The 15,788-nt window shown below is 31.5% G+C and overlaps 1 protein-coding gene across 1 annotated transcript; it reads left to right on the top strand.

Annotated features, from left to right (window-relative positions):
* Positions 1 to 4,478: 4,478 nt before the first annotated feature.
* On the top strand, positions 4,479 to 9,292 carry LOC103501616 (tetraspanin-3-like). The gene is made up of 2 exons (XM_008465227.2): positions 4,479 to 5,169; positions 8,781 to 9,292. The coding sequence occupies exons 1-2, from the start codon at positions 4,657 to 4,659 to the stop codon at positions 9,123 to 9,125; spliced, it is 858 nt and encodes a 285-aa protein (XP_008463449.1). The 5' UTR covers positions 4,479 to 4,656; the 3' UTR covers positions 9,126 to 9,292.
* Positions 9,293 to 15,788: the final 6,496 nt, after the last annotated feature.

Below are 15,788 nucleotides of genomic sequence, written 5' to 3'. Positions count from 1 at the left end.
TTTTTATGGAATGACCATGAAAGACCATTCACGCAAGCAGAAGAAGGCAGAAGAAGCCCAGGAAGAAGCAAGCATGAGATTCAGATTCTTTTTTTTTCAACACTGGAAGGTCGACCAAACCTTTGTTTTGCTTTCTTTTTTTATTATTATTTTTAAATATTGTAGGTCTGGTCTTGTTTTTTTTTTTTTTAAATAAAGGTAGGTCTGGTCTTGAAGACCAGATCTTTGTTTGTTTATTTTTTAAATATAGGTCGGGTGTTCATTAAAAACTACAATATTAAAATAAATATTTTAAAAACAGCCATATATATCTAAATATTTTCCTTATTAACTATATTTAAATAAAAGGTCCGTGTGATTAAATATTGTCATAGGTAGAATTAAAGTAGGCTCAAACTTTAGTGTACTTGAGAACTAAACGCATTCCAAATGGAGTACTGTGCAGAACTTAAATAAGGTGCTTGGGATAAGGAGTTAAAAGGGTGAAGAGTAAGAGCTATGAAACCTACAAAGTTAGTGAAATTCTGACACCTACAATGTAAGGGATTAATACAATATAAAATGGGACATTTTGCAAAAATAACAATTACATTCAAAGTATTAGCATGTATGATAATGTTTTAAAAAAATGATAAATATAGCAACATACACATTAGAGTCTATCAACACAGAAGCCTATTATTGATAGATCATATTGCAAATATTGATCTATCACTGATAGACCATAAGAGTCTATTATGGATTAGAATTATGGTCTATGATCAATCATTAGAAGTCTATCGTTTATACACTTTGCTATATTTGTAATTTTTTAAAATATGATTATATACTTGATTATTATCCATAAAATTGCCACCTATCATAATTATCCACATAAAATCGATGTTTTTTTAAGTGATGTGACCCATCAACTCCTTAGACCAAATATACCCAAAGTAAATGCATGTAGTCAAATCCAAAATAATTAGGGCAAATTGTAAAAACTACTATCACTACAAGAAGGATGGATTCTGTCGACATAGAGATACGCGTCGGCAAATGTCAGATCCATGTCAGGAGAGGCTACGCCCGCAGAAATGGCTATCAGCAAGAACGTCATGAGAGATGTGTCGTCAAAGGCACTCTCGATGTGCAAACGAGACGATGTCAGCAAAGGGTTACTGTCGATGCACTATTTGTCAACATGGTCAACATGTCGGTTGTGGGAAAACTACTGACGTTTGATAACGACATCGCAAATACCTTATTGCTGACGTCGTTTAGTACGTTGGCGCACATGAACCACTAACGTGGCATGTCGGCAGTGTGATCTGATTTAAATTCAATGAAATTCTAAAAATAATTAAAGTAAAATTAATAAAAAATTATTAAAATTCCAAATCGAATTATAATTAACGTGAAATTAAAAAATTATTAAAATACCAAATCAATTTTATATTAAAATTAATTCAAATATTAAAAAATTACATGTTTGTAGGTTCAGAAATTACATGAATCATAAAAAGTAAAAGCTAAAAACTAAAATCATAGTTCTAAGCACCGATGCCCGTTTTTCAACTTCTGACATTACCTCACAGCATGACTATAGCTAGTATGATCATAGGGGCATGTGCAGAATGTGTAAAGAAAGAAGTTGAACATTATTATGAGCTTCGTCGAAGGAAATATGAAGTTGCTTCAAATAGAAACGAACTGCTCTAGTGGTTCCATAAAATTGATTGGAAAGAGAAGAGCAATAAATGACAAGATTGAGAACCAAACAGGTAAGCTATAGAAAGTTTCTCACTTGCATATTAAGTAAATATAATTGATAGATTTTTTAACAATCAATCATATTTACGTAATATGCAAGTTGGGAACTTTCTATGGTTTACCTGTTCGGTTCTCAATCTTATCATTTATTGCTTTTCTCTTCCCAATCAATTTTTTGGAACCACCTAGGCAAGGGTTGTTTCTGTTTGAAGCAACCTCATATTTCCTTCGACGAAACTTGTAATAATGTTCAACTTTCCTCTTTGCACATTCTACCCGTGTCCCTATAACCATACTAGCTATAGTCCATGTTGAACTCTTGGTTGCTACTATTTGACTTTCTTTGACCTCCTCTATTGCACCTAAGCTCCTCTATAGTCTTCTCATACTATTCCTTTTCTTTCTTCACTGCTTCAATATAGCATATTGTAATTCTGAAATATACAACAAATTTAATATCAAATATACATTTTGTCAAATAATTATGGAGTAAAAAGTTAAATTTCTTACATCCATCGTCAAATTATGTCAATATCATAAAGCACATACAAGATTTTCTATTCACAAATATAACAACAAACGCTCTTGGATTATTTTGATACAAATTTCAAACATATATCTCTCAAATTGAAACTGGAATTCAAATTGAAAATTTGAAATTCAATCTCAAATTGAAAATTTGAAATTCAATCTCAAATTCAACTTCAATCTTACATCCTAACAACACTAAATTCGAATGCAATGCTAAAACCTACAACTAAATCAAAATCTAAATACTAGAAATAATTTGAAAAATCTAAAACCTAAAACTAATTTGAAATCTAAATACTAAAACTAATTAACTAAAACAACAGTAAAACAAAGTAAATCACTTACCGGAGTGAAGAGTCGTGGCGGCAGATCATGACGACAAGCAAAATGGAGCAGCGGCGATTACTCTCCTTCTCGGCCTCTTTCAACTATCTCGCCCTTTTCTCCTTTACAGTTCTCTCCTAGCCTTCTCGCTTTCAGTTCTGTGAATTATAGAACGTGAAGTTGGTTTTTATAGAGGATCCCCTACTCGCAACGCAGTCACATATGGCGTCGTGAAAACGTTGTCAAAAGCAATCAAAACGTCATATATCTCATGATGTTACCTACACCACGTCGGCATAGGTTCGACCTCTCACGACGCCATACAATCCGACGTCGTGATATGGATGTCAAAATTTTTTAAATGTTCAACCTTTGCCGACGTGGTCAAAGCAACATCGACAAAAGGTCGACCTCTCAAGACGCCTTACATGCAACGTTGGCAGTTATTGGGGCAACGACAACGCGTACATGCATGGTGTTGTGAAAAGTTTATATTATTATTTAAATCAAATATTTTCGCGACGTCTCCTCACTCGGTGTCGTGGAAGCCTCACTCTCTATCGACCTTATTTGTTCGATGTTACCAGAGCTCCATATTACTGATGCCTTCTTCACTGTATCACAAAAAGGTTCTTCTTATGACGTCAACAGATCTCTGATTTTTTGTAGTTATTATAGTGATAGTTGTAATTATACCGCGAACTTTTAATTGTAAAATCTAAGTCATCAAACTCATACAAATTAATCAAAATTAGACCCTCAAACTAATATAATTATAGAAATTGTAGCAATCGAATAAGTTTGAGAATTTAATTTTTATCATTTTGGTGGTCATATTCTACAAAAACTACCGTAAATTTGAGCGTACAGTTTTAATAGTTATAAAAATTAGAGAGTTCAATTTTCACGACAAAATTTGAGTCGGTGTAATTGCAAGTATTCAACTTACTTTTGAAACTATTACTTCATCGAACCCAACTTAAACCATGCATATTGGATTTAGAGATGTCCACGAGCTAGGTGGGATCTAGATAGCTTCCCTGTGTCTCCATCCTGCTTCCCATTTCATTCTCCACCCCATGAAATTTTATGCGGAGATCATGGACGGGACTCAAAACAAAAATCTGTTTGATTTTCTTAAATTCATTCATTATTCAATAAAATTTAAACTTCTTCTCTACCAAATGCAAATTTTCAACATTTTATATTGAATGAAAATTCTTTTCTGTACATATTCTGTTAAAAGAGAAGACTATACAATTATCTAATAAAAACAAAGATGTCAACTAAAATATTTGACAAACCTAACGTACTATTTACAAGTTTAAATTTAAATATCACAATAACATAGTCTAATTTTGAACTTATATATCACAACATTCATGACCTTTAGAAAAAGGAAATCTTGAATATTAAAGTATCAATATCTTTAAAGTATATTGTATTAAAGTCTAGAAAATTGTAGATAAAAATTAGAAAAGAGATAGTTGGTGAAAATATAATTGAAAGACCGTAAAAGGACGTATGTGTATGTACTCACAATGAATAAATAATACGTATGTATAATTATTCATTGAGACGAGACCAAGGTCAGGACTAGAATATAATTTCCACCTCTACCTCCATTTATCGAATAAAGGGAAAATTTTCTATATATTCCCTCCCTTACTCTTTGTCTAGTATTCGAGATTTCTCACCGTAGTAAATTGTCATCTCTCGAGTTTCTATGAGTTTTTCTTTTTTAAAAAAATTCAATTTTCCACACCCAATTTTGTCCATCTCTTGCATAGGGACAAAATAGTAATTTCGTAAAAAGGACAAATTGGTCATTATACCATTTCACATTTCTCATAAATCCAATTACAAATCTCCACCTTCTTCTTCTTCTTCTTCTTCGTCCCTTCTTCCATTTCCCATACAAAACACAAACATTATAAAGCCCATCCCCTCTTTTCCCAAAAATCAAAACAACCAAAAAATAGAAGAACAAGGAGGAAAGAAAAAAAACCATATATATCATCAGCATCATCACCACAGTATCTCATCAGCATGAGAGCCAGCAACCACTTAATCGGCCTTCTAAACTTCATAACCTTCCTCCTTTCCCTCCCCATCATCGGCGGCGGCGTATGGCTGAGCAGCCGTGCCAACACCACCGATTGTCTCAAGTTCCTCCAATGGCCCCTCATCGGCATCGGCGTCGCCATCATGGTCGTCTCTCTCGCTGGTTTTGGTGGCGCCTGCTATCGCAACACCTTCCTCATGTGGTTCTACCTCTTTGTCATGTTCTTCGTCATCGGCGCCCTCGTAGGCTTCATCATTTTTGCTTACGCCGTCACTGAGAAAGGCTCCGGTCGCCCTCTCCCTAACCGTAACTACTTTGACTATTACTTGCAAGACTATTCGGGTTGGCTTAGGGACCGCGTGGCCGATGATACTTACTGGGGTAAGATAAGTTCATGTGTTAGAGACTCGCAAGCTTGCCGGAAAATTGGTAGAACCATCTCGGGCGTGCCGGAGACCGTCGATATGTTTTACCTTAGACATCTCACTCCTGTTGAGGTACGTACGTATGGAGCCTTTTTGTTTTTTCTTTTTAATAATAATTCGTTCTTTTTTCTTCTTTTTTTTAATATATATTTTAGAATGAGACTCATTTCTTATTAACAGTGGTTTAGATAGGAATAATATTCCAGAAATTATTGACAAAACTCCTAAAGCATTTATAAAGTACAATAAAATTTCAGTTTATGAATTTTTTTTTCTGTTTAACTATTTCTTTCTTCTTCTTCTTTTATTTTTTTTCTAATATATACTTTAAAATGAAACTCCTTTATTATTAATAGTGGTTTAGATGAAATAATATTTTAAAAAATATTATACATGATATAAATATTAAAATATTTACAAAATACAATAAAATTTTAATGTTTATCAATATCAGATAATAATAAATTTTTATTATAAATGTCCATCGTCCATAACATACGTTAATTAATTATATATTTGAGTCGATATAAAAAAAAAAAGAGACTCAATTCGTAAGTTAATCTACATATGTTTAAAAACATATATAATCTTTTTTAAATAAAAAGAAGAAAGGTAAAGTATAGTGAGTTGTTAACTATTATATCTTTTAAAAAATATATTAAATAAATATTTGTTATTTAAAAAAAAATGATGAACACATATTACTTCCACTTTTATTTAGTTTTACTATTGTCCCATAGTGGTTCTTCAAAGTTGATTAAAATTATAGGTATTTTTCCTGAGCTTATTTCATATTTAGAAATCTCAATTTATTTTTATTTTTGTATTCCTAAAATACAAATAAATATTAAATTAAAGAAGGGGAGATCTGATATTAAGGAGAGTTTTGTTTTGTTGCATGTGGATGTGGATATTGTTATTATTAGCAATGGGCCTTAAGAGACGCCCCATCCGTTGTTTCTCTTTAACCATTCCGCAAATTCTGCCCCTCTGCTCCTCCTAAAATCCCCCGGGCCCCACTTTTAATTACTCTACATTTTATCCCTTTTTCCTTTTTTTTCTTTCTTTCTTTCCTTTTCTCCCTATGTATTCTAAATTTAAAATCTTGAATTGTATTTAATTTAAAATATAAAATCTTTAGTTTAATTTCATTTTGTCCCACTCTTTTATTTTAAATTTATCATTTCAAAATCTAAACTTTTAATTTTTGTTTTTATTAATTACGAGGTTTCACTCTTGAGCACTACTATCTATTAATTAATTCAATAGTATTATAATTAATTATGTTTTACTATTTTTCATCCTACTAAAATTTAAATTCATAATTATTTTGAGTTAATTGAGTATTTAATAAAAATTGAGATTACATATATAAATTTTGAAAATTTTATCAAAATAAAACAAAAACTCAAATTTTAAAGATATAAATATTTTATATATTTTAAAAATTAAAATACTAAATTGAAGTCAAACAAAAAAGGTGTAGAATTTAATTTACTTGATGAAAACCTCAAGAATTCCAATATAATAAATTACAAAATTTGAATTAAAATAAAATTTAAAAACACAATACTTAAAAGTTTCGATGAACGTGGCGTAATCGTAGCCCTTGGACGGTGGCCTTTCTTAAAGTGGAGCATTTCCCAATAACCGTCCCAACCGCCATTCATTTAGAGTTCCTTTTTTGTACTCTTAGGTTGAATTTTAGTGGTAGATTTTTCCATTACATGTCAGCATTTTTATAATATATTTACCTATTATGTTTATTTGCATGTAATTATTAAATTAATTTCGATGATAGATAACTTGGAAGGACTAAGTTTAATGTTTATTAAGACTACCTAAATTAAACTAAAATTGAATATATCTCAAAGTATAAAGACTAAAACAATATTTTAGCATTTTTTTTTATCTAAGAAAAAGTGAAATGATAGTTTGATTTTCTAGAATTGCACCTTTGGAATTTATAAAAACAGAAAATTTAGATAGTTGAAATGTGATCCATATTTGAAGAAAGAAAAATTAAAAATAAAAATCAATCGTTTGAGTTTGAGTTAGTGAATGTATTCTATTTTAGAAGATAAAAGTTCAATCTCTACTTTATAATTGTTGCATTAAAAGATCGTAAAGAAAAGACCTTTTTAATCCATAAGTTTTGAAAAATATATATATATACAATCCAGTTTTAAAATATATATTATTTTAATTTGGTACAATCCCTGCCTTTATAATATCTTTATTATTTGAAAACATTTAAAATAATAAGTCAACTGTACTCATTTGTATTTAGAAATCAAGGGTGATTCCCAAGACAAATATAAGTTCAATTTCTTTTCTTGAAAAATAATTATCTTTTTATTTCTCTATTTTACTTTTTTATTCGACAAAAACAGAGTTCGTGGGTAAGAGAAATCAAGAAAATATTGTCCACAATTGAAGCTATGTAACAATTTCTTTTTAAAAAAGTCAAAATTTTGGATATTTAAAATAAAAAGATAATGCAGAATATTTTAAATGATCCAAAATGAATCTAGAGATCCAATCTTGTACATAGTGGGAACAGAATAAAATACAAATTATCCCAAAACTTTATTATATTCCTCTCTTTGTATAGCAGAAAAGTGCTTTCTTTTTTTCTTTTTTTTTTTTCATTTCATCCATTTTTTATGAGTAGGAATATTCAACTTTTTTTTTTCATTATCCATATCGTAGGTTCTAAGAAGAAAATGGTCCTTCTAGGATCAAAGAAGTAAGTAAGAATAATTATCTTATCCATTCTAGAAAACGAAATGTGAAATTGCCTTCTAAAATCTTGTTATCAATCTTGGATTATTTAATGGGAGGTATAATTTGTTAGATTCTAATTCAATAGCATAATAAGACAAATATTTTTTTTAGTCCTTATGTTAAGTTTTGTATATAGTTTCTTTTCGGTTATTACATTTTTACTCTTAAATTTTGGGTTTGATTTTCATTATATTTAGTTTTTAAATTTTAAATTTTGACATTTTTACTTATTAATTTGGAATTTAGTTTTTGTTTAGTAGGCTTCATGATTTTACCCCTTTAACATGGAATGGTTTTCGCTCATGTCTGGGTCTACTTTTAGTCTTGATTAGTATTAATTTTCTAGTAATTAATTTAAGATAATCAAATTCATTTTCACTAATAATGGGTATGTTACTAGCCAAAATCACCTTTGCACAAAAATATGGTATTTGTCGCAATATAGAGAAAGTGATTTTAGAACAATGAGAAATCATTCAAAATTGATTTTTGAAGCATTACTTCCTAGTGATTGTGGAGATGTGATTAATCGAAAATCAATCACTTTATTTTGTATAGTTTTTGAAATACCCAAAATACTATTTTTTTTTCCTTAGTAATTTGAGAGTTTTAAAAATAACTTTTGGTAACAAACATAATGATTGAAATCAATTTTAAGAGATTGTTACCAAACATAAATTTGATTGTTTAGAAATCAATTTTACAAAATCGATTGTAATTGAACTTTTTTCTTTCTAAAATCACTAATCCAACTATCACTTCCTCGAACACACCCCATATAGGTATCATTACTAAACTTAATTAAAAAAATATGTATCACAATTATTTAAAAAAAAACATTATTAATAATGTCTAAATTATTCATTGATTTTTTGTTTTTGTCTCTTGTTTTGAAGTCTGGTTGTTGCAAGCCTCCCACAGTATGTGGATATGTATATGTGAATGAGACAATGTGGGATTTTGGAGGAGGACTTGTTGGGGCTGAGCCTGATTGTGGAAGATGGAGCAATGACCAAGACCAACTTTGCTATGCTTGCGACTCTTGCAAGGCTGGGGTTCTAGCCAGTCTCAAGAAGAGTTGGAGAAAGGTTTCGGTCATTAACATCATCGTCTTGATTATTCTTGTTATCTCTTACGTCATTGGTTATGCTGCCTTTCGAAACAATCGTCGTATTGACAATGATGAACCTGCTAGCACTGCTCGTATGACCAAATCTAAACCCAGTTGGTTTAACATTTGATCCAACCGATTTATAAAACTCATCATCAAAATAAAAAAAAAATGCATAATGTACTTTTGTTGTATGGAACTTAATTATTAGTGTTTCTACTTTTGATTTGTTTAGAATTCAATTTGTGTATAGAAACGAAGCTTATATATATATCATATTATTTCTAGATTATGAAATCTTGTGATTAGATAATTCTTTAGTTAGTTCCTTTTTTAACGATCATATCTCTAATTAAATGGTATCATTATTATATCTTTAATTTTGATGAAGCCAGGTCCTTAGGTGACTTTAGAAAGTTTCATTTTCATCTATAAAAGATTTAACTTTGTTTTAAATACCCTTGGAGAGTTTTTTCCTTCTTTTCTTGTTTTGTTTTGGGTTAAATACAATAAATTCTATGTTGTATGGTTTATGTAATACACAAATGTACGAATCAAGTTTTAATATACTGATTTGAGTGTACAAGTATTGTTCATATGATTGATTTTTGGTCTCCATGTTCTCAAACTTTTAAAATCTCTTTTGGTTCATCAGAAAGTCTTTTAAGCTACCAAAAAATGTAGACGTCAAATTACGGTTCTAAACTCTCTGAAATTGCCCTTCAAATTGGTATGATAAAATATGAATACATGGACTGTTTGGGCAAAGGAAAGAAATAGGGGAGAAATGACTAAATAGTCCTTTTTCCGTTTGGGAGAAGGATTAGGGGAATGAAAGGGTTAGGGTTTTTAATTTTTCCTTCTCAATCCATCTCATTCCTTCTCATTTTCCCTTCTCATTCCTTCCTCTTTCTGTCCCAGCCCCCGAAATCCCTCCTCAATATCCCTCCTAACTCCCCCTTCCCTCCCCCTTCATTTTTTCGTACGTCGTCCCTCACAATGATGATTTCGGCCTCCCCTCGTCATTTTTTGCTCCTTCTTTCATCGATCGGAGGTTTGTTCCTTTTTCACTCTCCCTCATAGTGGTTCTGTTTGTTTGTAGCATCCATGGATATTCTAGGAATACCCCAAAATGAGAATGCTATTTATTTTCCTTTTCATTTTAGTAGGTACGAAGGCGGTGACTGAAATACCCTTAAGACATTGCTAAGTTTTGAGAGCTCAAAGTGGGAGCAATAATGGAGAAGTTGATAGAGATTAAACATGCACAACGGAAAAAGATCAAGATTTTATCCTAATTGCATTTAAATAACATGAAAGCATAAAAGGTAAATTAATTTTAAATTAGGGTTTTTTAGAATACTTACATTTGAAGCTCTGATTGATGTTTGAACTACTACTAGCGTTGGCCTAACTCAAAACTGGGTGGTGGGACCCGCAGGAAGAAGGAAATTGGGAGAGAGAAAGAAGATGAAAATGGTATTAAAGAAAAAAAAAAGGGTTGGGCTTTAAATTTGTTTTTAGGAAAATCAAAGGAAAAATCAAGCAACCCAAATTTGGTCTTCAAAAGTTCAACCTTTTTCAAAAGACCCTAAGAGCCCAATTTATAGAGAACTCACATGCAAAGTTGTTGCATGTACATGCAAGCTCACGGGCCAATAATACATAACCCACTAACCATTAGTAGGCTTAATGTCTTCATAGTGTGGTAACACCTAACCCATTATAGTTAATGGGATTATCCAACAAAATGTTGGATTTTCCATTAACTTTGGTCAAAGTTAAACTTTGACTTTTCAAACCAAAAATCAACATTTTGATTTTTTATGATTTTGTCCATCTTGACTAATTTCGATCTCCTGAGCATGAATCCGTATTTATTTTTTCAAGATTCAAATTACATTTGAATATATTGCCGATCAAAGTTCAACTTTTCAAAGTCAAAAGTCAACATTTTGACATTTTTATAACTTTGACTATTTCCATCATTTTCAAGCTTTCGAGTATGAATTCGCATTCATATCTTTAATATTTAAATCCAATTTAAACATAAAGCTCTATCTGTAATCTGAAATCTAATGGCAATATCACATATACTTGTCGGTTTCTCTCTCATTTCCTAATTCGAACAATTCGACTCATTCCATCATATTGTTCTAAGTTTATTCCATATGAGCTAGCAGGGGAACCTAATAAACTTATAGATCATGGGCTTCAACAATCCGAGATTAACTGGCTAAACTCTTTTATACCAAGATAATCAACATTCATTAATTGATGGGTCATTCTACTAAAGTCTCGTATTTGCACTCTCCTCACCATAGATATATTTTATGTTCATTTGATATAACCATGATCAATAAGTTAATCCTTCATAGGTTGTTCGTAAGCTTAGGTAGGTCAAAATATCGTTTTACCCCTGAGACTACATCTTGCTCCTTAAGTCCCACTGGTCTACCATTGAACAATTGGTTTAAGGTTTAAACTATAAACCGAATCCCTCTGAAGTGAATGAGAGAGTGAAGTTTCTTGTTCAAGACTTGGATTCGGTCCTTAAGAGAACAACCTATCTACTAACCTTAAAGCTAGTAGGAGAGAATTTTGTCTTGCACTCTATGCCCCCAGCTATTCACCCGAGCTTACCCTTGAAATGAAAGGTTTATTGAGCTAGCGCTAAAAAGCCACCCTCACCTATGTAGGTCTAAGGATAATCTTGTGTGAACAGGAGTTCATACTTAGCTTATGATTAAGGTTAAGTTACCTAGGTAATCAATGATCGAGATAGTCGGTTTAAACAGTAAACGACGCTATAACGTAAAAGTGACTATTTCATGGTTCAGTTTTATGTAAACACTTTACATAGGATGCCTTCACTTTCATGTCTTTACATGAACGATTTATGATCACCTCGTTTGTACTAACTACAAAGTGAGTCGCATCCATAGTTTCTCATTTTAGTTTATTGGATTTATGATTATAGTATTCAAATTCTCAATAAAGACTCTATTAAATAGAAAATAATTACAAACTACGAATTTTAAAACATAAATTATAGCAAAAATGTATGTCCAAAAACAGTAAATTTTTCTTTGATTTTCTGAGTGAAAGCTACGGAATTTCATAATTGTGGTGGTAAGATGATGAAAAATTTTGAGAATTGAAATTAAATGATGGAGATTGTCCAAAATTCCTAACAACATGCAAATGTCTTCTTCCGAGCTTCACTCCATCTCTCTTGTTCTTACTTGTTTTGTTTGTTAACTCTAATTAAAAAAAAAAAAATCTAAAACTTGCAAATCAAGTTCAACACTTTGATTAAGATTCATGATAGCTATGGTCATAAAAACAATATAAATGACTTTGGTCTTTGGTGGGCCAAATTGAATTATATGGAATTTAGATTAAAGTTTGTAATGGGCTAGAGATATAAAAATAGAGGGACAGTATAAAATCAAAAATATTTTATAAGACAATAATTGATACATTCTCTCATTTTTATATATCTAACAACAAATTCTATATGTATATTCCAAGATGTACTTTTAAGTATTTTTCTTTTTTAAAAAATAAACATTGTCAGAAAATTACTAACATCATCTTTAACGGACTAAAAATATATTTTGTTCAAAACAATTCAATTTCATGAGATTGCATTTACTATATCAATTTAACAAAAAAGAGGTATAACTTATTCGTACATAACGATCCAATAATTTATTGGCATGAAACGTTTGCGTAAAAGACGTTGAAAAGGACACATCGTATATAAGAAAACTAATAAAACTTGTTTTCTGAAAATATAATAATTTGATAAATTAAAAATACGAATATTTGTGTGTTGGATTTAAAATATGGATTAGAAAAAAAAAAACAATAATACAAGAATTCAAATTAAAAAAAAAAATTCATAATCCTTCTACATAATCCTTCTTCCAAACACATATTATCATAATCCTTCATTTTTCATAATCTAAGGATTCTCATAATTATTTCTTCCCATAATCCTTTTCTTTCATTTCCTTCCCTCAAACGACCCCATAAAAATAAATATGAAAATATTGAGACGTTATACACTTGTTCAATTAAGAGGAGTTGCTTGAGACATAATTGTTAGTTTTTATTCTTTGCTACAAAGTTTATTATTTTATACTCAAACTAAAATAGTTTATCCCCTAAACACATGTTATTATAACTCAAAACTAAAACAATCTAGGGTAAATTACAAAATCACTTCTAAAGTATGATGGGAAATTGCCAAAAATAGGTTAAAAAAAGAGATTTAAGTGAATTTTGGGACAAGTTTTCAAAAGAAAGACTTTTAGGACAATTTGGGTGTGAATGGACAAAAATGCCCTTCCTTTCCTTTCCCTCTTCCACGTTTGCTTTCCCTTCTCTCCACGATCGATTCCTTCTCTTTCGCAAATAGTTCCCTTTCCCTTCTCTTTTCTTTCGCGTAGAACACCTAAACCTACTCCGGCCATCGTCTCTTGCCCATCGTCGCTTGCCCATCGTCGCTTGCCCATCGTCGTTTACCCTTCGTCGCTTGCCCTTCGTCGGTCGTTGTCCAGTGCATTTCGTTGCTCCTATTCGGACCATTCAATCAACTTCGAGCGTTTTCTCTTATTTAGGTGAGTTTCATGTCTAACCAATTTTCAATTTATCTGCTGTAAGTAAATGTTTGGTTGGGGTATTTAGTGCTATTTTCATCCGTAATTGTCTGGTTTTTGGAATTAGACTTATTTGCCGTAAATTAGTTTAGTCAAAGTTTGGTTTTAGGTTATTAGAAAGTTCAATGGGTAGTGAAAAATGAATTGAACTAGAGGATGAGGATTTAGTTGGATCAAATAGAGGAAGAGTAAGCAATAGGAATAGAAGGAATGAAGGTTTTTTTTTATCTCGCACGTATTTTTTTTTATCTCGCACCTATCTCGCACGTTCCAAACTTTCACTATTTATTTCAAAATCAACTTGGTACACCTCCTAATCCATTTAGAGCTATTCTTTGCATGTTTAGTAACTCTCTTAGGCCCTCATGCTTTATCTCGCACGTATCTCGCACACATCTCGCACGTATCTCGCACGTTCCAAACTTTCACTATTTATTTCAAAATCAACTTGGTACACCTCCTAATCCATTTAGAGCTATTCTTTGCATGTTTAGTAACTCTATTAGGCCCTCATGCTTTATCTCGCACGTATCTCGCACACATCTCGCACGTATCTCGCACGTTCCGAACTTTCACTATTTATTTCAAAATCAACTTGGTACACCTCCTAATCCATTTAGAGTTGTTCTTTGCATGTTTAGTAACTCTCTTAGGCACTCATGCTTTATCTCGCACGTATCTCACACACATCTCGCACGTTCCAAACTTCCACTATTTATTTCAAAATCAAATTGGTACACCTCCTAATCCATGTAGATCTATTCTTTGCATGTTTAGTAACTCTCTTAGGCCCGCACACATCTTGCAGTTATTTTTTTTTTATTTCTTTACATCTTGCACGCATCTTGTAGGTTCTTAAGTTCAAATCAATTTTTGAAGATACAAAACTACTTAAGGTAGTTTAAGGATGGCACATGTTCGGATTTTAGTGCGTCACAGTGGTGAATGGGATGAGGGACGAAGAAAATATGAAGGAGGAGTGTTAAAAGGCATTGTTGTCCCTAAAGAAATAACACACAAAGATTTACAGTCTGAACTATATGACCTTGCAGAAGTTGACCCTACAAAGTTCGACATAAAGATAAGATGTATATATGAGATCAAAGGGGAAAAGGAAGCTCCTCCATTTGAGTTAAGCAATGACCGTGATTTGAAGTTTTATATTCTTAGTGAAAATCCATTGGAGGTCCCCCCTATACCTATCTTTTGAGCCTACAAGCAATCGAAGCATGAAAGTGTTAAACAAAGATTACAATTCAGTATCTGGGAGCAACCAAGTTCAAAATTTAAACCCTCATCCTCCTCCAATTGGAATGGATACATTAGATGAGAATGAAGTTGATATTGGTGAAGTTCAGGTTGGCTTGTGTGATAACATGATAGGGACCAATTCGGCTATAGGGGAATCATATGAGTCATATCATTCAATAGATGATACTTTTACATGGGAGTCAGTTGAGATGTACAATGAATTGTTTGACATCCCAGAACAAAGAGATGCTCCTACAAAAGATTGCAAAGGAAAAGGTAAAGTTGACTACAGCTCCTCTAGTCGGAAGTTGAAGACAAAAGGAAGTGGCTGGTCGGAAGAAAGCTCTACAAGTGAAGAGTTGGATGTAGGACAAATCTTTTTTTGCAAGAGAGATTTGTCAATGAGATTAAGTGTGTTGGCAATGAATTTTTTTTTTCAGTTTGTAGTAAAAAAGTCTACAAAAGAGGTTCTTTTCGTTAGATGCATCGACAACAAGTGTGGTTGGAGATTGCGAGCGGTTAGACTGAAGGATTCAAATATATTCAAGATTAAAAAGTATGTGAAAGTTCATTCATGTTCTCTTGAGTTTGTTATAAAATAAATACTTTGTGATATTTTCAATTAAACGTGACCAAAATTAAGAAAGAATATTTGAGTTAATATTTGTATTCGTTTAGATACATATCACAAAATATTCGTGTAGAGAAATACTCATCGCGCACATATGTATAAACGATCTTCTTAATAAACGATGTCTAAACGATCTTCTTAATAAACGTCAAAATATTAAGCGATCGTTTAGTAAAGTTTAAACGATCGTTTGGTAAAGTATAAACGATCTTCTTAATAAACGATGTCTAAACGATCTTCTTAA

Source organism: Cucumis melo, chromosome 12, assembly GCF_025177605.1.
Source record: "Cucumis melo cultivar AY chromosome 12, USDA_Cmelo_AY_1.0, whole genome shotgun sequence".
Taxonomy (NCBI): domain Eukaryota; kingdom Viridiplantae; phylum Streptophyta; class Magnoliopsida; order Cucurbitales; family Cucurbitaceae; genus Cucumis; species Cucumis melo.
Note: the sequence above shows the minus strand (reverse complement) of the source record. Positions and strands in the feature narration are given on the sequence as shown.

Bases quoted from the DNA above. Each gene is read 5' to 3' on its own strand.
- LOC103501616 (XM_008465227.2), top strand. From the start codon at position 4,657: ATGAGAGCCAGCAACCACTTAATCGGCCTTCTAAACTTCATAACCTTC. The intron at 5,170-8,780 runs GTACGTACGTAT...CTTGTTTTGAAG, and splicing joins GACATCTCACTCCTGTTGAG to TCTGGTTGTTGCAAGCCTCC.